This window comes from Nerophis ophidion, linkage group LG19, assembly GCF_033978795.1.
Source record: "Nerophis ophidion isolate RoL-2023_Sa linkage group LG19, RoL_Noph_v1.0, whole genome shotgun sequence".
NCBI classification, from domain to species: domain Eukaryota; kingdom Metazoa; phylum Chordata; class Actinopteri; order Syngnathiformes; family Syngnathidae; genus Nerophis; species Nerophis ophidion.
Window position 1 is genome coordinate 40254590 of NC_084629.1, and position 22292 is coordinate 40276881.

The window sequence follows — 22292 nt, forward strand, 5'->3', positions numbered from 1 at the left end:
ATGGAAAAGAAGTACGAGCAGACATTCCCAGCAGTGTAGACTGACCCAGAGCAAATTTGCTCTCACTACTGATGTGTGGACAAGTGTAGCCTACCTTGGCAATACATGCCACTACATTGGAGACTCGAATATGAAGTCAATCTCCCTTACCACCATGCCACTTGAGGACAGACATTCAGCATCCAACATTGCAGAATGGTTGGAATAGGTAGTAGCCAGCTTTGAAATTCCCCTAAGCAAAATTATTGCTATTGTGCAGGACAATGGTGAACTTTATAAAAATAAAAATAAAACATTTTTGTAACAGTTGCCTTGTTTTATTTGGCAAGTGGAAAGGACATGGTGCCAGTATGTTGTTTTTTTAAATAAAGTATTGGAAAGGATAGAAATGTAGTTTGTCTGTTTTATGCGATTAATAATCGATTAATCGAAGTAATAATCGACAGATTAATAAATTATCAAATTAATTGTTAGTTGCAGCTGTAATTATATATATATATATATATATATATATATATATATATATATATATATATATATATATATATATATATATATATATATATATATATATATATATATATATATATATATATATGCACACGCACGTATACACACACACACACAATTTCAAATAACAATCCATTTTAAAAGTCATTTTTGGATTTAGGTGAGGTGCCCAAAGATTCCCTTTCTTAGTAGTCATCCCTTGGTATGCGCACGATAACATGGAGGCGCAGTAAATGAGTGTCTCCTTGGTGAGGGCCATATAGTACACACAAATGAAAGCCTCACTTAAATAAGGTAATCATATTACTCACAGTCTTAGTAGATCAATATTACTCACAGTCATAGTAGATCAATATTACTCACAGTCTTAGTAGATCAATATTACTCACAGTCTTAGTAGATCAATATTACTCACAGTCTTAGTAGATCAATATTACTCACAGTCTTAGTAGATCAATATTACTCACAGTCTTAGTAGATCAATATTACTCACAGTCTTAGTAGATCAATATTACTCACAGTCTTAGTAGATCAATATTACTCACAGTCTTAGTAGATCAATATTACTCACAGTCTTAGCAGATCAATATTACTCACAGTCTTAGCAGATCAATATTACTCACAGTCTTAGCAGATCAATATTACTCACAGTCTTAGCAGATCAATATTACTCACAGTCTTAGCAGATCAATATTACTCACAGTCTTAGCAGATCAATATTACTCACAGTCTTAGTAGATCAATATTACTCACAGTCTTAGATCAATATTACTCACAGTCTTAGATCAATATTACTCACAGTCTTAGATCAATATTACTCACAGTCTTAGTAGATCAATATTACTCACAGTCTTAGTAGATCAATATTACTCACAGTCTTAGTAGATCAATATTACTCACAGTCATAGTAGATCAATATTACTCACAGTCTTAGTAGATCAATATTACTCACAGTCTTAGTAGATCAATATTACTCACAGTCTTAGTAGATCAATATTACTCACAGTCTTAGTAGATCAATATTACTCACAGTCTTAGTAGATCAATATTACTCACAGTCTTAGTAGATCAATATTACTCACAGTCTTAGTAGATCAATATTACTCACAGTCTTAGTAGATCAATATTACTCACAGTCTTAGCAGATCAATATTACTCACAGTCTTAGCAGATCAATATTACTCACAGTCTTAGCAGATCAATATTACTCACAGTCTTAGCAGATCAATATTACTCACAGTCTTAGCAGATCAATATTACTCACAGTCTTAGCAGATCAATATTACTCACAGTCTTAGTAGATCAATATTACTCACAGTCTTAGATCAATATTACTCACAGTCTTAGATCAATATTACTCACAGTCTTAGATCAATATTACTCACAGTCTTAGTAGATCAATATTACTCACAGTCTTAGTAGATCAATATTACTCACAGTCTTAGTAGATCAATATTACTCACAGTCTTAGTAGATCAATATTACTCAGTCTTAGTAGATCAATATTACTCACAGTCTTAGTAGATCAATATTACTCACAGTCTTAGCAGATCAATATTACTCAGTCTTAGCAGATCAATATTACTCACAGTCTTAGTAGATCAATATTACTCACAGTCTTAGTAGATCAATATTACTCAGTCTTAGTAGATCAATATTACTCACAGTCTTAGTAGATCAATATTACTCACAGTCTTAGCAGATCAATATTACTCACAGTCTTAGCAGATCAATATTACTCACAGTCTTAGCAGATCAATATTACTCACAGTCTTAGCAGATCAATATTACTCACAGTCTTAGTAGATCAATATTACTCACAGTCTTAGTAGATCAATATTACTCACAGTCTTAGTAGATCAATATTACTCACAGTCTTAGATCAATATTACTCACAGTCTTAGTAGATCAATATTACTCACAGTCATAGTAGATCAATATTACTCACAGTCTTAGTAGATGAATATTACTCACATTCTTAGTAGATCAATATTACTCACAGTCTTAGTAGATCAATATTACTCACAGTCTTAGTAGATCAATATTACTCACAGTCTTAGTAGATCAATATTACTCACAGTCTTAGTAGATCAATATTACTAACAGTCTTAGTAGATCAATATTACTCACAGTCTTAGTAGATCAATATTACTCACAGTCTTAGTAGATCAATATTACTAACAGTCTTAGTAGATCAATATTACTCACAGTCTTAGTAGATCAATATTACTCACATTCTTAGTAGATCAATATTACTCACAGTCTTAGTAGATCAATATTACTCACAGTCTTAGTAGATCACACGCCCACAAATGCTACACATACTTTATAGTCTGCACACGCTGTGTAGCACCTGCTGTTCCGGTCTTAGTAGATCAGGCCCTGTCTATGAGGTTTAGCACATATGCAGTCTAGAACGTAGGCACTGAGGGCGTACTATTTCTAACCAGCTCTGTTATCCTGGTTTACATCCTTACTTTGTCTCGGTTTACATCCTTACTTTGTCTCGGTTTACATTTTTACTTTGTCTCGGTTTACATCCTTACTTTGTCTCGGTTTACATCCTTACTTTGTCTCGGTTTATATTCTTACTTTGTCTCGGTTTACATTCTTACTTTGTCTCGGTTTACATTCTTTTGTTTGTCTCGGTTTGCATTCTTACTTTGTCTCGGTTTACATTCTTACTTTGTCTCGGTTTACATTCTTACTTTGTCTCGGTTTACATCCTTACTTTGTCTCGGTTTACATTTTTACTTTGTCTCGGTTTACATCCTTACTTTGTCTCGGTTTACATCCTTACTTTGTCTCGGTTTACATTCTTACTTTGTCTCGGTTTATATTCTTACTTTGTCTCGGTTTACATCCTTACTTTGTCTCGGTTTACATTCTTTTGTTTGTCTCGGTTTGCATTCTTACTTTGTCTCGGTTTACATCCTTTAGTTTGTCTCGGTTTACATTCTTACTTTGTCTCGGTTTACATTCTTACTTTGTCTCGGTTTACATTCTTACTTTGTCTCGGTTTACATTCTTACTTTGTCTCGGTTTACATCCTTACTTTGTCTCGGTTTACATCCTTACTTTGTCTCGGTTTACATCCTTACTTTGTCTCGGTTTACATTCTTACTTTGCCTCGGTTTACATCCTTACTTTGTCTCGGTTTACATCCTTACTTTGTCTCGGTTTACATTCTTACTTTGTCTCGGTTTACATCCTTACTTTGTCTCGGTTTACATCCTTACTTTGTCTCGGTTTACATCCTTACTTTGTCTCGGTTTACATCCTTACTTTGTCTCGGTTTACATTCTTACTTTGTCTCGGTTTACATCCTTACTTTGTCTCGGTTTACATTCTTACTTTGTCTCGGTTTACATCCTTACTTTGTCTCGGTTTACATTCTTACTTTGTCTCGGTTTACATTCTTACTTTGTCTCGGTTTACATCCTTACTTTGTCTCGGTTTACATCCTTACTTTGTCTCGGTTTACATCCTTACTTTGTCTCGGTTTACATCCTTACTTTGTCTCGGTTTACATCCTTACTTTGTCTCGGTTTACATCCTTACTTTGTCTCGGTTTACATTCTTACTTTGTCTCGGTTTACATTCTTACTTTGTCTCGGTTTACATCCTTACTTTGTCTCGGTTTACATCCTTACTTTGTCTCGGTTTACATCCTTACTTTGTCTCGGTTTACATTCTTACTTTGTCTCGGTTTACATTCTTACTTTGTCTCGGTTTACATTCTTACTTTGTCTCGGTTTACATTCTTACTTTGTCTCGGTTTACATTCGTACTTTGTCTCGGTTTACATTCTTACTTTGTCTCGGTTTACATCCTTACTTTGTCTCGGTTTACATCCTTACTTTGTCTCGGTTTACATTCTTACTTTGTCTCGGTTTACATTCTTACTTTGTCTCGGTTTACATTCTTACTTTGTCTCGGTTTACATTCTTACTTTGTCTCGGTTTACATCCTTACTTTTTCTCGGTTTACATCCTTACTTTGTCTCGGTTTACATCCTTACTTTGTCTCGGTTTACATCCATATTTTGTCTCGGTTTACATCATTACTTTGTCTCGGTTTACATCCTTACTTTGTCTCGGTTTACATTCTTACTTTGTCTCGGTTTACATTCTTACTTTGTCTCGGTTTACATTCTTACTTTGTCTCGGTTTACATCCTTACTTTGTCTCGGTTTACATCCTTACTTTGTCTCGGTTTACATCCTTACTTTGTCTCGGTTTACATTCTTACTTTGTCTCGGTTTACATTCTTACTTCGTCATTGTTTACATTCTTACTTTGTTTCGGTTTACATTCTTACTTTGTCTCGGTTTACATTCTTACTTTGTCTCGGTTTACATTCTTACTTTGTCTCGGTTTACATTCTTACTTTGTCTCGGTTTACATTCGTACTTTGTCTCGGTTTACATCCTTACTTTGTCTCGGTTTACATCCTTACTTTGTCTCGGTTTACATTCTTACTTTGTCTCTGTTTACATTCTTACTTTGTCTCGGTTTACATTCTTACTTTGTCTCGGTTTACATTCTTACTTTGTCTCGGTTTACATTCTTACTTTGTCTCGGTTTACATTCTTACTTTGTCTCGGTTTACATCCTTACTTTGTCTCGGTTTACATCCTTACTTTGTCTCGGTTTACATCCTTACTTTTTCTCGGTTTACATTCTCACTTTGTCTCGGTTTACATTCTTACTTTGTCTCGGTTTACATTCTTACTTTGTCTCGGTTTACATTCTTACTTTGTCTCGGTTTACATTCTTACTTTGTCTCGGTTTACATTCTTACTTTGTCTCGGTTTACATTCTTACTTTGTCTCGGTTTACATTCTTACTTTGTCTCGGTTTACATTCTTACTTTGTCTCGGTTTACATCCTTACTTTGTCTCGGTTTACATCCTTACTTTGTCTCGGTTTACATCCATACTTTATCTCGGTTTACATTCTTACTTTTTCTCGGTTTACATCCTTACTTTGTCTCGGTTTACATCCTTACTTTGTCTCGGTTTACATCCTTACTTTGTCTCGGTTTACATCCTTACTTTGTCTCGGTTTACATCCTTACTTTGTCTCGGTTTACATCCTTACTTGGTCTCGGTTTACATTCTTACTTTGTCTCGGTTTACAGTCATACTTGGTCTTGGTTAAGTCAAGATATTCCAAGTCCTCATGTTTAGTTTAGCACACAACGCACGCACACTTTTTTTTCTTTGGCTCGCTGCCGCCATCGCCGCTGTGCCCGGCAGCATTTAGCCCACTTCCTGTCTGGCCAAGCCCCGCCCCTGCACCTGATATGAGGTCGGGAGCAGCGCTTCTCTGCTGGGCCTCCATTTCTGACAGGCTGCACGCCAACGCCATCTGCAGGTCTTCGTCGTCCTCGTCTCGCTGGCTGCCGTAGTGGTAGAAGGGGGCGGAGCTAAAGGAGCGCTGCGCGCCGGCAGAATGCGGCTCGGACCAGGTCCTCCCGGCGTCCAGCGGCGACCGGCCCTGGATTGAGGACGCCTGATGCTGGCGGCCGTCTCGCTTGCTGAGCTCCAGAGCGAGAGCCAGGTCGTCCTCCACACCTGGCGACACAGGTGCGCTTCAGTGGCGTCACTACCCAGGTGTGGACGGTGGGTGTGGCTTTACCGTTAATCAGCACAGCCTTGAGGACGCCATCTTCCTCCATCTCCGTTCTTTCCTGGCCGTTCTCCTTAATCCTACCAGCAAATATGTACTTTGAAAACATGCCATTGCTGTTGAACTTTGAAAATATTCTATTTGTTTTGTTTGAAATGGAACATTCTGGTGCACTACAGTGGAACCCAAGCTACCAACACACCAAAATGTTTACATGGCGAAAGAATTATTGTAATCATGAATTATTGGTAGCACCCTTGACAAAACTCCATATTTTAGTAAAAAAAACTGCACAGAATTATAAGTATTAGGGCTGGGCAACGATTAAAAATTTTAATCGAAGTTAATCGCACTATTAATCGTGATTAACTGCATTGTATACGCAAAGCCCAATAATGAATTCAAAAGTAGTGTGTAGTGCACCTTTATTGGAATATTCTCCCACATGAACAAAAGCGCCAAAACATTTGTTGTGCAAACACAATTTAAATCAGTCCTTGTTAAACAGTAGCAGTTAAATAGCATATTTTATGAAAATCAACTCAAAATATGTAAATACAAACATTTAAGCTTATTGCCACTGCCAGGGTATTTAAGTTATCCTGTTTGTTATGGAAAATAAATATAATCTACATACAAATCTCTGAGCCACAATCATAACATCTGAACAGGCAATTTCTGAGGTAACAGCAGAAACATTTTTTTTTATCAGGGATCTTATGTTTAAAAAACCTATATTATAGGTAGTGGGCTGTTTTAAGGAATTTTTGATCAAATTATCCGTAGTAGCAATATTAATAATGTTGTGTTTATTCTGCGTAGTGCACTTAAAATAATTATGACCATATCTAGGAATTGATATGATGGGATTTTTCCGATTGTTTGCTTGGTGCTTTGATAAACTGAACGCATATAAATGGTACTATATTGTGATGTTATGAGCCAGGGAAAAAAAGAACTACCCTACCCAGCATGCAACAGGAGTGACGAGCATGCGCGGTAGCCCGGTATAGGTTGTGTCGCCATGACGGCATCTCGTATGTTGTGATATGCACGCTCTGAAAGCAAACGTTAAGAACTCAGCCAACACTCCTGGTCTGCATTATTCATAAATAGACAGACAACACATATACTCCGCTGCTTCACAGGCCGCTGGATGTAGCCGGCAAAGTATTCCCATGCTAGCTAGCCGGTCTAGCAAGCACGCCTCATTCAGTCCAAAACGGCCCGATCTATCCACATCCAGAATTGTCTGGCGGTCGTAAGTGATCCCGGAGTGACCACGCTGTAAGCCAGCCAGGAAATTTGCAGAATTGTCCGGTATTTTTGCCAAATGTTCCATCTTTACCAAGAGCCCCTCGACGCCGGGGCTCTAAGAAAAGGCGTTAACAAAATAAAAGCATGTAAACAACATACGCAAATGTGCGATAAAATAATTGTCGGCGTTAATAGATTGATGAGTTAACGCGTAATTAACGCATTAATTTGCCCACCCCTAATAATTATATATATATATATATATATATATACACATATATATATATACACACACACACACACACAAAATGGAACCTGTATTAATTATGCAGGATTTTTCAAGATTGGCAACATTTTCAAGTTCCATTTTCTACCGCTTATTCTCTTTCGGGGTAGCGGGGGGCGCTGGCGCCTATCTTAGCTACAATCGGGCGGAAGGCAGGGTACACCCTGGACAAGTCGCCACCTCATCGCAGGGCCAACACAGATAGACAGACAACATTCACACTCACATTCACACACTAGGGCCAATTTAGTGTTGCCAATCAACCTATCCCCAGGTGCATGTCTTTGGAAGTGGGAGGAAGCCGGAGTACCCGGAGGGAACCCACGCATTCACGGGGAGAACATGCAAACTCCACACAGACAGATCCCGAGCCTGGATTTGAACCCAGGACAGCAGGAACTTTGTATTGTGAGGCAGACGCACTAACCCCTCTGCCACCGTGAGGTTCATTTTTGTTTATTTTTTAATGAGCTGCCTGATCAAATATATTCGCCCAGGTCTATTTGGAGTCGGTTTGGAGGGACTGGAGGAGATGCGGATGAGGGGACAGGACTGCGGAGCTGGCACTGGGCGCTGGGACAGAGAGGCTTCGCGGTGTCTCGGCTGGGTGAGCAGGTGTCGGACACCTCAGTCACTTTGGACGTATCATCGCTCATCCATGCGGACTGGACACTGGCCGAGTTGGTTGCTTTGTTGGGTCTGCTCCTGTCGCTGGCCATGCTCCCTCCACCCCAGCGGACGATGGCGTGGAACACCGCAGAGGCCACCACAGTGGATATGTTTCTTTTACTTTTTATTCATAGCTGTATGTAGAAGTGTCTGCTTGTATCTGCTGCTTTAATGTCTTTAATGTCCTCTGTGTTCTTTGATGTTTCCCTCTTACACACATGGAAGAGGGATGTGTACTATGGCTATGAGTCGTTGTTTTTTTGTTTTTTTCCCCTTGGCCTCAGTCTGGACCCCCACTCCAGGGCCCAGGCTAAGACCAATTTTTATTTTATTTTATTTTATTTTAATCTTTTATTCTTTTCTCCCCCTCCCTCCCCCCCATTTACCTGTATGTCATCTTTTTTGTAAGGGGCGTCAGCGATCCTGTTCTGTCTCCCTGTAATGTTTGTCTGATCTTGAATGGGATTGTGCTGAAAATTGTAATTTTCCTGAAGGAACTCTCCTGACGGAATAAATAAAGTACTATCTAATCTAATCTAATCTATTATTCATCAAGCTTTTCTTGCTAGGTCTTTGAAGTTTTAGTAATCTGTCTGCTTTTTCATGTGTGCACCTGCCCAAAGGTAAACTCAGATTTGATCAGTAAATTCATTAAAAAAAATAAATAAAAAACAACTTCAAAATGTTGCCAATCTCGAAAAAAAATCCTGCATAATTAATACAGCTTCCATTGTTCCGTTTCCATGGAAACAATGTGTGTGAGGTGCACTAGCATGTTGGCTACGTTTCCCTTAGACAAGACATTTCTTACTTCTTGGTGGTGGTGCGCTTGCCGTTGACGATGCGCGTGGACGTGGACACGGACTTGAAGTTGCCTCCCCCCATGTTGGGGAAGGCCCCCATGGAGGTGAATTCGGCTGCGGAAGAAGAAAACAACATTTATTTTCCGACACGCTGCCAAGACGGCGGCCTGTGTGAGCGTGAGGCGTCTACCACCTCCTGCTGAAGGGAAGGAGAAGAAGCGATTGGGCGCCATGCGGGACGACGGGCCCCCGAAGGGCGGGAAGTCATCTGATGGCAGAAACAAACACCGTCACAGTCGCCGTGACGACGGCAGGACAATAAACACTCTTGACTTTCATTTCGTATTCTACACACTCAAATACTTTCAACTAATCAACATATAGAAATATCACTTCATCAATAAATTATTTTAGAAAATATTCAAGCAGCTTATTTTGATTTAAATTTGATCCGTTTTTTGTGTTAAAAATACTGTTATAAGTGTTTAGTGGAGAGGTACTTAGTCTTAGTTTCTGTCGGAATAATCGTATAGAAGTTAGCACCCAATTTGTTTGTGTGTTAACATTTGTGCTCACAAAGCTGTCTCTGATCTTATCGAGCAAAAGGCGGAGAGCGTGTAAATCTCCACTGTGTGCGATGGAATGCGCCGTGGAGGTGTCGGTTTCTCAGATAAGGACAGGGCAAAATCCACGAGCAGAGAGGGGTTAAACCCGGCACCGCTCCAAGCACATTTTATTTTATTCCCCCTTACCTGCTTTTTTTTTTAGCAATCAAGACTATTTAAGTTGTTTTTATCCTTCTTTGTGTGGACATTTTTGATTGTCATGCCATGTACGGATGTTCTTTGTGGATGCCTTCTCTGCTCCACACGCCGTAAGTCTTTAAGGCAACCAGGATACTGTTTTTGTTTACCTTGCAGCCAGTTCAGTTTTAGTTTCATTCTGCGTAGCCTTCCCTAAGCTTAAATGTATTTTCTTAGCGGCACTCGCCTTGTTCTTTATTTGTCGTTTAAGCCGTCGTCCACGGCATATTGTGATCACGACATCTACGAAATTAGCTACTTGCTGCCACCTACTGGTATGGAAGAACAAAACACGGTGACTCTGCCGAGCTCGAGACAATACCGTTACATTAATTGCGGATTGTAATTACTGGTTTGCAAAATAATATTTTTAGCCCAAGTAGGTGAAATGACATCATCTCTCGCGGCACAGTGGTTGAAAAACACTGCCTTAACCAACCCCCCCCCCCCGCTCTTTAATGCTTGTCACACGCAGGATTCTCACAGGAATGAGACAGAAACTAAAACCCTTTTGGGCTTGTCACCCCCCTGCGGAATGTTTGAACTCCCCATTACAGTTTTCTCCATTGTTGTTTTTTACCCTGGGACATAAACGTGGGGCGAGAACGATCCGACTCCATTCAGACTCAGTTCTAAGTACATGGAGATGGTCTAAGAATGTATTCTTATTCATTCAAAAAAACTATTCTTATTTTTTGTATAATTGATGGATGAAAGGTATAAGTGGACTTGGAATCAGGTGGAATAAGAATGGCGATTGGGATGCGAGTCCATTTGTTTGTGCAGCGTGTGCTTGCTTGGGTCTCTTACCGAAGAAACTGGCAAAGGGATCCTGGCCACCAAAGAACTCTCGGAAAACCTCATCGGGGCTGCGGAATGTGAAGTTGAACCCTGGGAAGTCTGGAGAGAAGTCTGAGCCGTACGAGCCTGAAACCACGAAACACGACCACACAAAAGTCAGCTTTAAAGGACACGTACGTACAATCAATGTTGAATCAGAGTCAGTTTTAAAAGGACATGTACGTATAATTAACGGTGTTTCAAAGTCAGTTTTAAAGGACACGTACGCATAATCAACATTGTGTCATAGTCTGTTTTAAAGGACACTCAATCAATCAATCAATGTTTATTTATATAGCCCCAAATCACAAATGCCTCAAAGGACTGCACAAATCATTACGACTACAACATCCTCGGAAGAACCCACAAAAGGGCAAGGAAAACTCACACCCAATGGGCAGGGAGAATTCACATCCAGTGGGACGCCACGTACGTAAAATTGACGTATCAACGTCAGTTTTAAAGGACACGTACGTATAATCAATGTTGTATCAAAGTCAGTTTTAAAAGGACATGTACGTACAAGCAACGTTGTATCAAAGTCAGTTTTAAAGGACAAATACGTACATTTAATGTTGTATCAAAGGTCGTTTTAAAGGACACGTACGCATATCGATGTTTTATCAAAGTCAGTTTTAAAGGACATGTACGCATAATCGATGTTGCATCAAGGTACGTTTTAAAAAACTCGTACGTATAATCAACGTTGCATCGAAGTCAGTTTTAAAGGACATGTACGTACAATCAATGTTGTATCAAAGTCAGTTTTAAAAAATTCGTACGTATAAGCAACGTTGTATCAAAGTCAGTTTTAAAGGACATGTACGTACAATCAATGTTGTATCAAAGTCTGTTTTAAAGGACACGTACGCATAATCAATGTTGTATCAAAGTCAGTTTTAAAGGACACGTACGTATAATCAACGTATCAACGTCAGTTTTAAAGGATACGTACGTATAATAAACATTGTATCAAAGTCAGTTTTAAAGGACACGTACGTACAATCAATGTTGTATCAAAGTCAGCTTTAAAGGACCCATACGTATAAGCAACGTTGTATCAAAGTCAGTTTTAAAGGACATGTACGTACAATCAATGTTGTATCAAAGTCTGTTTTAAAGGACACGTACGCATAATCAATGTTGTATCAAAGTCAGTTTTAAAGGACACGTACGTATAATCGACGTATCAACATCAGTTTTAAAGGATAAGTACGTATAATAAACGTTGTATCAAAGTCAGTTTTAAAGGACACGTACGTATAAACAGCATTGTATCAAAGTCAGTTTTAAAGGACATGTACGTACAATCGATGTTGTATCAAAGTCTGTTTTAAAGGACACATACGCATAATCGGTGTTGTATCAAAGTCTGTTTTAAAGGACCCGTACGTATAATCAACGTTGCATCAAAGTCATTTTTAAAGGACACGTACGTACAATCAATGTTGTATCAAAGTCAGCTTTAAAGGACCCATACGTATAATCAACGTTGTATCAAAGTCTGTTTTAAAGGACCCGTACGTATAATCAACGTTGTATCAAAGTCAGTTTTAAAGGACCCATACGTATAATCAACGTTGTATCAAAGTCAGTTTTAAAGGACACGTACGTATAAGCAACTTTGTATCAAAGTCGGTTTTAAAGGACATGTACGTACAATCAATGTTGTATCAAAGTCTGTTTTAAAGGACACGTACGCATAATCAATGTTGTATCAAAGTCCGTTTTAAAGGACACGTACGCAAAATCAACGTTGTATCATAGTCAGTTTTAAAGGACACGTACGTATAATCGACGTATCAACGTCAGTTTTAAAGGATACGTACGTATAATAAACGTTGTATCAAAGTCAGTTTTAAAGGACACGTACGTACAATCAATGTTGTATCAAAGTCTGTTTTAAAGGACACACACGCATAATCGATGTTGTATCAAAGTCAGTTTTAAAGGACCCGTACGTTTAATCAACGTTGCATCAAAGTCAGTTTTGTATAATCAATGTTGCATCAAAGTCAGCTTTAAAGGACCTATACGTATAATCAACGTTGTATCAAAGTCAGTTTTAAAGGACACGTACATATAATCGACGTATCAACGTCAGTTTTAAAGGACATGTACCTATAATAAATGTTGTATCAAACTCAGTTTTAAAGGACACGTACGTATAATCAACGTTGTATCAAAGTCAGTTTTAAAGGACACGTACGTACAATCAATGTTGTATCAAAGTCAGTTTTAAAGGACACGTGTGTATAATCAACGTTGTATAAAAGTCTGTTTTAAAGGACATGTATGTATAATCAACGTTGTATAAAAGTCTGTTTTGAAGGACATGTACGTATAATCAACGTATCAAAGTCTGTTTTAAAGGACATGTACGTATAATCAACGTTGTATGAAAGTCTGTTTTAAAGGACAAATACGTATAATCAATGTATCAAAGTCTGTTTTAAAGGACACGTACGCATAATCGATGTTGTATCAAAGTCAATTTTAAAGGACCCGTACGTATAATCAATGTTGTATCAAAGTCAGCTTTAAAGGACCTATACGTATAATCAACGTTGTATCAAAGTCAGTTTTAAATGACACGTACATATAATCGACGTATCAATGTCAGTTTTAAAGGACATGTACCTATAATAAATGTTGTATCAAACTCAGTTTTAAAGGACACGTACGTATAATCAACGTTGTATCAAAGTCTGTTTTAAAGGACACGTACGCATAATCGATGTTGTAGCGAAGTCAGTTTTAAAGGACACGTACGTACAATCTATGTTGTATCGAAGTCTGTTTTAAAGAACACGTACGCATAATCGATGTAGCGAAGTCAGTTTTAAAGGACATGTATGTATAATCAACGTTGTATAAAAATCTGTTTTAAAGGACACATACGTATAATCAACGTATCAAAGTCTGTTTTAAAGGACATGTACGTATAATCAACGTTGTATAAAAGTCTGTTTTACAGGACATGTACGTATAATCAACGTTGTATAAAAGTCAGTTTTAAAGGACACATACGTATAATCAACGTATCAAAGTCTGTTTTAAAGGACACGTACATATAATCAACATTGTTTCAAAGTTAGTTTTAAAGGACATGTACGTACAATCAATGTATCAAACTCCGTTTTAAAGGACTCGTACGTATAATCAATGGATCAAAGTCTGTTTTAAAGGACACGTACGTATAATCAATGTTGCATCAAAGTCTGTTATAAAGAACACCTACGTATATTCAACGTTGTATCAACGTCAATTTTAAAGGACACATATGTATAATCAACGTTGTATCACACTCTATTTTAAAGGACACGTACGTAAACTTAAGTTTGTATCAAAGTCAGTTTTAAAGGACACGTATGTATAATCAACATTGTACCAAAGTCAGTTTTAAAGGACATGTAAGTACAACCAATGTTGTATCAAAGTCAGTTTTAAAGGACACGTATGCATAATCGACGTTGTATCAAAGTCAGTTTTAAAGGACACGTTTGTATAATCAACGTTGTATCAAAGTCAGTTTTAAAAGGACACGTATGCATAATCGATGTTGTATCAACGTCAGTTTTAAAGGACACGTATGTATAATCAACGTTGTATCAAAGTCAGTTTTAAAGGACACATACGTACAATCGATGTTGTATCAATGTCTGTATTAAAGGACATGTACGTATAATCAACGTTGTATAAAAGTCTGTTTTAAAGGACACATACGTATAATCAACATTGTTTCAAAGTTAGTTTTAAAGGACATGTACGTACAATCAATGTATCAAAGTCCGTTTTAAAGGACTCGTACGTATAATCAATGGATCAAAGTTTGTTTTAAAGGACACGTACGTATAATCAATGTTGCATCAAAGTCTGATATAAAGATCACCTACGTATATTCAACGTTGTATCAACGTCAATTTTAAAGGACACATATGTATAATCAACGTTGTATCACACTCTATTTTAAAGGACACGTACGTAAACTTAAGTTTGTATCAAAGTCCGTTTTAAAGGACACGTATGTATAATCAACATTGTACCAAAGTCAGTTTTAAAGGACATGTACGTACAACCAATGTTGTATCAAAGTCAGTTTTAAAGGACACGTATGTATAATCAACATTGTATCAAAGTCAGTTTTAAAGGACACGTATGTATAATCAATGTTGTATCAAAGTCCGTTTTAAAGGACACGTATGTATAATCAACATTGTACCAAAGTCAGTTTTAAAGGACATGTACGTACAACCAATGTTGTATCAAAGTCAGTTTTAAAGGACACGTATGTATAATCAACATTGTATCAAAGTCAGTTTTAAAGGACACGTATGTATAATCAATGTTGTATCAAAGTCTGTTTTAAAGGACACGTACGCATAATCGATGCTGTAGCGAAGTCAGTTTTAAAGGACACGTATGTATAATCAACATTGTATAAAAGTCAGTTTTAAAGGACATGTATGTATAATCAACGTTGTATAAAAATCTGTTTTAAAGGACACATACGTATAATCAACGTATCAAAGTCTGTTTTAAAGGACATGTACGTATAATCAACGTTGTATAAAAGTTAGTTTTAAAGGACATGTACGTACAATCAATGTATCAAAGTCCGTTTTAAAGGATTTGTACGTATAATCAATGTATCAAAGTCTGTTTTAAAGGACACGTACGTATAATCAATGTTGCATCAAAGTCTGTTATAAAAAACACCTACGTATATTCAACGTTGTATCAACGTCAATTTTAAAGGACACATATGTATAATCAACGTTGTATCACACTCTATTTTAAAGGACACGTACGTAAACTTAAGTTTGTATCACAGTCCGTTTTAAAGGACACGTATGTATAATCAACATTGTACCAAAGTCAGTTTCAAAGGACACGTATGTATAGTCAACGTTGTATCAAAGTCAGTTTTAAAGGACATGTACGTATAATCAACGTTGTATAAAAGTCTGTTTTAAAGGACACATACGTATAATCAACGTATCAAAGTCTGTTTTAAAGGACACGTACGTATAATCAACATTGTTTCAAAGTTAGTTTTAAAGGACATGTACGTACAATCAATGTATCAAAGTCCGTTTTAAAGGACTCGTACGTATAATCAATGGATCAAAGTCTGTTTTAAAGGACACGTACGTATAATCAATGTTGCATCAAAGTCGGTTATAAAGAACACCTACGTATATTCAACGTTGTATCAACGTCAATTTTAAAGGACACATGTGTATAATCAACGTTGTATCACACTCTGTTTTAAAGGACACGTACGTAAACTTAAGTTTGTATCAAAGTCAGTTTTAAAGGACACGTATGTATAATCAACATTGTACCAAAGTCAGTTTTAAAGGACATGTACGTACAACCAATGTTGTATCAAAGTCTGTTTTAAAGGACACGTACGCATAATCGATGTTGTATCGAAGTCAGTTTTAAAGGACACCTATGTATAATTAACGTTGTATCAAAGTCAGTTTTAAAGGACATGTACGTACAATCAATGTATCAAAGTCCGTTTTAAAGGACTCGTACGTATAATCAATGGATCAAAGTCTGTTTTAAAGGACACGTACGTATAATCAATATTGCATCAAAGTCTGTTATAAAGAACACCTACGTATATTGTATCAACGTCAATTTTAAAGGACACATGTGTATAATCAACGTCGTATCACACTCTGTTTTAAAGGACACGTACGTAAACTTAAGTTTGTATCAAAGTCAGTTTTAAAGGACACGTATGTATAATCAACGTTGTACCAAAGTCAGTTTTAAAGGACATGTACGTACAACCAATGTTGTATCAAAGTCAGTTTTAAAGGACACGTATACATAATCGACGTTGTATCAAAGTCAGTTTTAAAGGACACGTTTGTATAATCAACGTTGTATCTAAGTCAGTTTTAAAGGACACGTACGTACAATCAATGTTGTATCAAAGTCTGTTTTAAAGGACATGTACGTATAATCAACGTTGTATAAAAGTCAGTTTTAAAGGACACGTACGTATAATCAACGTTGTTTCAAAGTTAGTTTTGAAGGACATGTACGTACAATCAATGTATCAAAGTCTGTTTTAAAGGACACATACGTATAATCAACGTATCAAAGTCTGTTTTAAAAGGACATGTATGTATAATCAACGTTGTATAAAAGTCTGTTTTAAAGGACACATACGTATAATCAACGTATCAAAGTCTGTTTTAAAGGACATGTACGTATAATCAACGTTGTATAAAAGTCTGTTTTAAAGGACACATACGTATAATCAACGTATCAAAGTCTGTTTTAAAGGACACATACGTATAATCAACGTATCAAAGTCTGTTTTAAAGGACATGTATGTATAATCAACGTATAAAAATCTGTTTTAAAGGACACATACGTATAATCAACGTATCAAAGTCTGTTTTAAAGGACACGTACGTATAATCAACATTGTTTCAAAGTTAGTTTTAAAGGACATGTACGTACAATCAATGTATCAAAGTCCGTTTTAAAGGACTCGTACGTATAATCAATGTATCAAAGTCTGTTTTAAAGGACACGTACGTATAATCAATGTTGCATCAAAGTCTGTTATAAAGAACACCTACGTATATTCAACGTTGTATCAACGTCAATTTTAAAGGACACATATGTATAATCAACGTCGTATCACACTCTGTTTTAAAGGACACGTACGTAAACTTAAGTTTGTATCAATGTCAGTTTTAAAGGACACGTATGTATAATCAACATTGTACCAAAGTCAGTTTTAAAGGACATGTACGTACAACCAATGTTGTATCAAAGTCAGTTTTAAAGGACACGTATGTATAATCAACATTGTATCAAAGTCAGTTTTAAAGGACACGTATGTATAATCAACGTTGTATCAAAGTCAGTTTTAAAGGACACGTATGTATAATCAACGTTGTATCAAAGTTAGTTTTAAAGGACACGTACGTACAGTGTTGTATCAAAGTCTGTTTTAAAGGACACATATGTATAATCAATGTTGTATCAAAGTCTGTTTTAAAGGACATGTACGTATAATCAACGTTGTATAAAAGTATATTTTAAAGGACACATACGTATAATCAATGTTGTATCAAAGTCTGTTTTAAAGGACACGTACGCATAATCGATGTTGTATCGAAGTCAGTTTTAAAGGACACCTATGTATAATTAACGTTGTATCAAAGTCAGTTTTAAAGTACATGTACGTATAATGACATTGTTTGAAAGGACATGTATGGATACCTGAGTGTGTCATCCTGTCACTCCCGTATCGGTCGTAGGCCTCACGTTTGCTCTCTGCAGAGAAGAGGAAGTCAGGAGACAAAAGCCGACATTTTCCAGACGGAGACGAGGCGGACTCACGGTCGGAGAGAACTTCGTACGCCTCCGCCACTTCCTTGAACTTCTTCTCTGCTTCCTCCTTGTTGTCGGGATTCTTGTCAGGATGCCACTTCAGTGCCAGCTTCCTGTAGCTGAGGACAAGGAAACAACTTTCACCCAAACAAACGCCGGCTCTGAAAACACGGCCCTGAGAGGTTACCGAGATCTGGAACCCATTGGGTGTGGTTGATGGTGTAAGACCCCTCTCTGGGATACTTGTCAGAGCCTAGGACTAGGACTAGGACGCATGACAACATTCATGAGGTTTGCAATATTGAGGTATGGTCAAAGTCTTGATGCGTGCATTCCACTGTACTGGGTGCAGTACTGCCACCAGCCCACAGGGGGCCACAGCCAGGGGTGTGTCACAGTGGAAGAAGACCCAGCCCGAAGTCCAAATAAATTGCAACACTCTTGACTTGTAACGAGGACTAGACAGCAAAATGTTTGTTTCTTGTGGGACCTTTTAGGTGACGGACACGTTGATCCAGACAAACAACAACAACAACAACAACGGTAGAAATCCCCAAATAGTCCAACATGTGGAGGTAGATATTGACTTGTCGAAATTGTTGACTTTGGTTTTTTGTCTGAGAGTACCTGAGACTCCTTATTACTTTTTAAAAGCAACAATTTCTTATTTCAAGCATGAAATAAAAAAAATCATGACTTTGACACAAATGTGTCTCGTAATTTTAACAAAAAGCCGAATGGACTTTGCTGTTTTATTTCCAAGGAAACAATAGAAAATGGGTACTCCTATAGTAGTACAATTTGGCACTGTATGGTAAACTTGACATTTAACATGTGACATTTCAAACTATTTTGAACAGAAATAGTTCATGCACATTCAGACCAAATTCTTTAAAATTACAATTAAAAATTCAACACAGAGCTATATTGCCCCCTTGTGCCTGCGCCGTCAACTCCCCCCTCCAACCATAACAGCCACATATGCAACCTATACAGAGTAGTGTATTTTCAGCACTACAAAACACACAAAGCAAACAATGAACAGTTGTGAGAACTAAACCATGCTTGATGAAGGGAATTGTGTCCGTGTTCTATCAATCAATCAACCTTTTGTTACTCACGAGGTCTCCCAGAGTAACAATCAGATTGTCTAAAAATGCAGTTTTAGACAATATGACAATATCACCCCGAGAGTAACAAGCGCTTGCCTTGTTGTTGTTCCATTAAGAACAAAAAATTAGTTTTTAGTGTAAGTTTGCTGGTTCTAAGAAACAAAACGGCAAGCGCATATCATGACGTCAAGATAATGGCACTTGTGTTTACTTCATTTAAGAATATTTTTCTCAACGTTTTGAGCAAAAAGGTCTCATTTTTTCTGCCAAGAAAAGTGCACTTGTTATTAGTGAGAATATACTTATTTTTAAGGAATTTTGAGTTCATTGAGGTTAGCTCATTAGGGACCGAATGTCCCTTTAGGACAGAGGACCCTATTGAATTTCTAAGGTTTTATTATTATTCTCGAAAATTGCGATCTAATCAAAAAAAAAACCAACCCAAAACTCAAAATTGTGCTCTAGCCGCCCCTAGGAACAAAACACAGACAAAAACTGTCTCTAACTTCCAGTAGGAATGTCGTAGAAACATGACACAAAAACCACTATGTAGGTCTCACTTAGACCTATATTTCATACACTCTTAACTCCCAGCTAAAATCAACAGGAAGTTTGCAATTCCCCCTTCAATACAAAAGTTGGATAAAAATGTTTTGCTTTTTTTTCCAACATTATCTCCTCTGAGGTCGTTTGTCGTTTCGGCTTCAAATAAGCAAGGGAAGAGAGATTGAACCCTTTTGATTAGAAGTTGATGAAATAGTTTTAATCACTACTACGGTTTTAATTTTATCTCTAACTTCCAGGAGGAACGTCGTAGAAACATGACACAACAACCACAATGTAGGTCTCACTTAGACCTATATTTCATACACTCTTAACAGCCAGCTAAAATCAACAGGAAGTCTGGAATTCCCCCTTCAATACAAAAGTTGGCTAAAAAATTTCGCTTTTTTTCCAACATTATCTCTGAGGTCGTTTGTCGTTTCGGCTTCAAATACGCAAGGGAAGAGAGATTGAACCCTTCTGATTAGAAGTTGATGAAATAGTTTTAATCACTACTACGGTTTTAATTTTATCAGCCTTCAAAGATGGCCGCCGTGCGCTGACACTGTGAGGGAGACGTTTTATTTTCTTTTTTTTCCCTACCGGTTTATCAGCGGCGGCAGCGGCGATGACCAAGAAGAACGCGGAGTTGGAATATAATTACAAGACTTTATGTACATATTTATATAATATTTACATATTTATATAATATGTAACTAGAAGCTCCATTCACAGACAGAGTCCTATTGCTTTTATGAGCGGTTGAGCGAGTCAAAAGCCGGGAAAAATAAAAAATTAATAAATAAATGTGTGGGAAACCCTGTATGTTATATTGTATAGGTTGATTGGCAACACTAAAAGGTCCCTAGTGTGTGAATGTGAGTGTGAATGTTGTCTGTCTATCTGAGTTGGCCCTGCGATGAGGTGGCGACTTGTCCTGGGTGTACGTCGCATTCCGCCCAATTGTAGCTGAGATGGGCGCCAGCGCCCCCCGCGACCCCCAAAAGAGAATAAGCGGTAGAAATGGATGGATGGATGTTATATTGCTATATTTAGTCTATTTTATACCTGGATTGTCCTTTCCATCCTTACACTTTCCATCCTTAGTAAAGGAGCTACTGTGTGGAACAATCTCCCTTGTGGCTCAATTAAGTTTGTCTAAGTCTAAATGAAGGAAGACCTGTAAAGAAATAAAATTGAGGAAGAAAAATCATTTGAAAGAAGACGACTCATTCATTTTTGGTCAACGTGTTAACTAGCTGCACGCGCAGAATAACGAATGCGTTGACAGCGCGAGGAAGTGAACTCACGCCTTCTTGTTGTCATCCTGAGTGGACGTTCTGAAAATTCCCAAGACGGTGTAGTAATCCACCATTTCTTTAATATTTCAATATTCCTTCAAAATGTTAACTAGCTGCACACGCAGAATAACGAACGCGTTGACAGTGCGAAGAAGTGAACTCACACCTTTGTGATGTCATCCTGAGTGGACGTTCTGGAAACTCCCAAGACGATGTAGTAATCCACCATTTCTTTAATATTCTTTCAAAGTGTTAACTAGCTGCACGCGCAGACTAACGAACGCATTGACAGTGCGAGGAATTGAACTCACGCCTTCTTGATGTCATCCTGAGTGGACGTTCTGGAAACTCCCAAGACGGTGTAGTAATCCACCATTTCGTCAATATTCTTCATATTCTTTCAAAGTGTTAACTAGCTGCACGCGCAGAATAAAGAACGCATTGACAGTGCGAGGAAGTGAACTCACGCCTTCTTGATGTCATCCTGAGTGGACGTTCTGGAAACTCCCAAGACGGTGTAGCAATCCACCATTTCTTTAATATTTCAATATTCCTTCAAAATGTTAACGAGCTGCACACGCAGAATAACGAACGCATTGACAGTGCGAGGAATTGAACTCACGCCTTCTTGATGTCATCCTGAGTGGACGTTCTGGAAACTCCCAAGACGGTGCAGTAATCCACCATTTCTTCAATATTCTTCATATTCTTTCAAAAAGTTAACTAGCTGCACGCGCAGACTAACGAACGCATTGACAGTGCGAGGAATTGAACTCACACCTTCTTAATGTCATCCTGAGTGGACGTTCTGGAAACTCCCAAGACGGTGTAGTAAACCACCATGTCTTTAATATTTCAATATCCTTCATATTCTTTCAAAGTGTTAACTAGCTGCACGCGCAGAATAAAGAACGCATTGACAGTGCGAGGAAGTGAACTCACACCTTCTTGATGTCATCCTGAGTGGAAATTTTTGGAAACTCCCAAGACGGTGTAGTAATCCACCATTTCGTCAATATTCTACATATTCTTTCAAAGTGTTAACTAGCTGCACGCGCAGAATAAGGAACGCATTGACAGTGCGAGGAAGTGAACTCATGCCTTCTTGATGTCATCCTGAGTGGATGTTCTGGAAACTCCCAAGATGGTGTTTTTAATCCACCA

General features: G+C 37.7%; 1 protein-coding gene across 4 annotated transcripts in view; it reads right to left on the reverse strand.

Annotated features, from left to right (window-relative positions):
* Nucleotides 1-22292, reverse strand: part of dnajb2 (DnaJ heat shock protein family (Hsp40) member B2) — a 32218-nt gene that overhangs the window by 3798 nt on the left and 6128 nt on the right. For 2 of the 4 annotated variants that reach the window (XM_061879987.1, XM_061879989.1), the window contains 7 exons: nucleotides 18182-18291; nucleotides 18062-18115; nucleotides 10772-10888; nucleotides 9352-9426; nucleotides 9167-9272; nucleotides 6153-6223; nucleotides 5813-6088 (listed from right to left, as the gene is read on the reverse strand). In XM_061879987.1, coding sequence (XP_061735971.1) covers nucleotides 5813-6088; nucleotides 6153-6223; nucleotides 9167-9272; nucleotides 9352-9426; nucleotides 10772-10888; nucleotides 18062-18115; nucleotides 18182-18291 — 809 coding nt within the window. Of the gene's footprint in view, nucleotides 1-5812; nucleotides 6089-6152; nucleotides 6224-9166; nucleotides 9273-9351; nucleotides 9427-10771; nucleotides 10889-18061; nucleotides 18116-18181; nucleotides 18292-21137; nucleotides 21218-21439; nucleotides 21587-22292 lie in introns of those variants that run through there. The other 2 variants (XM_061879986.1, XM_061879988.1) reach the window with 2 other exon arrangements.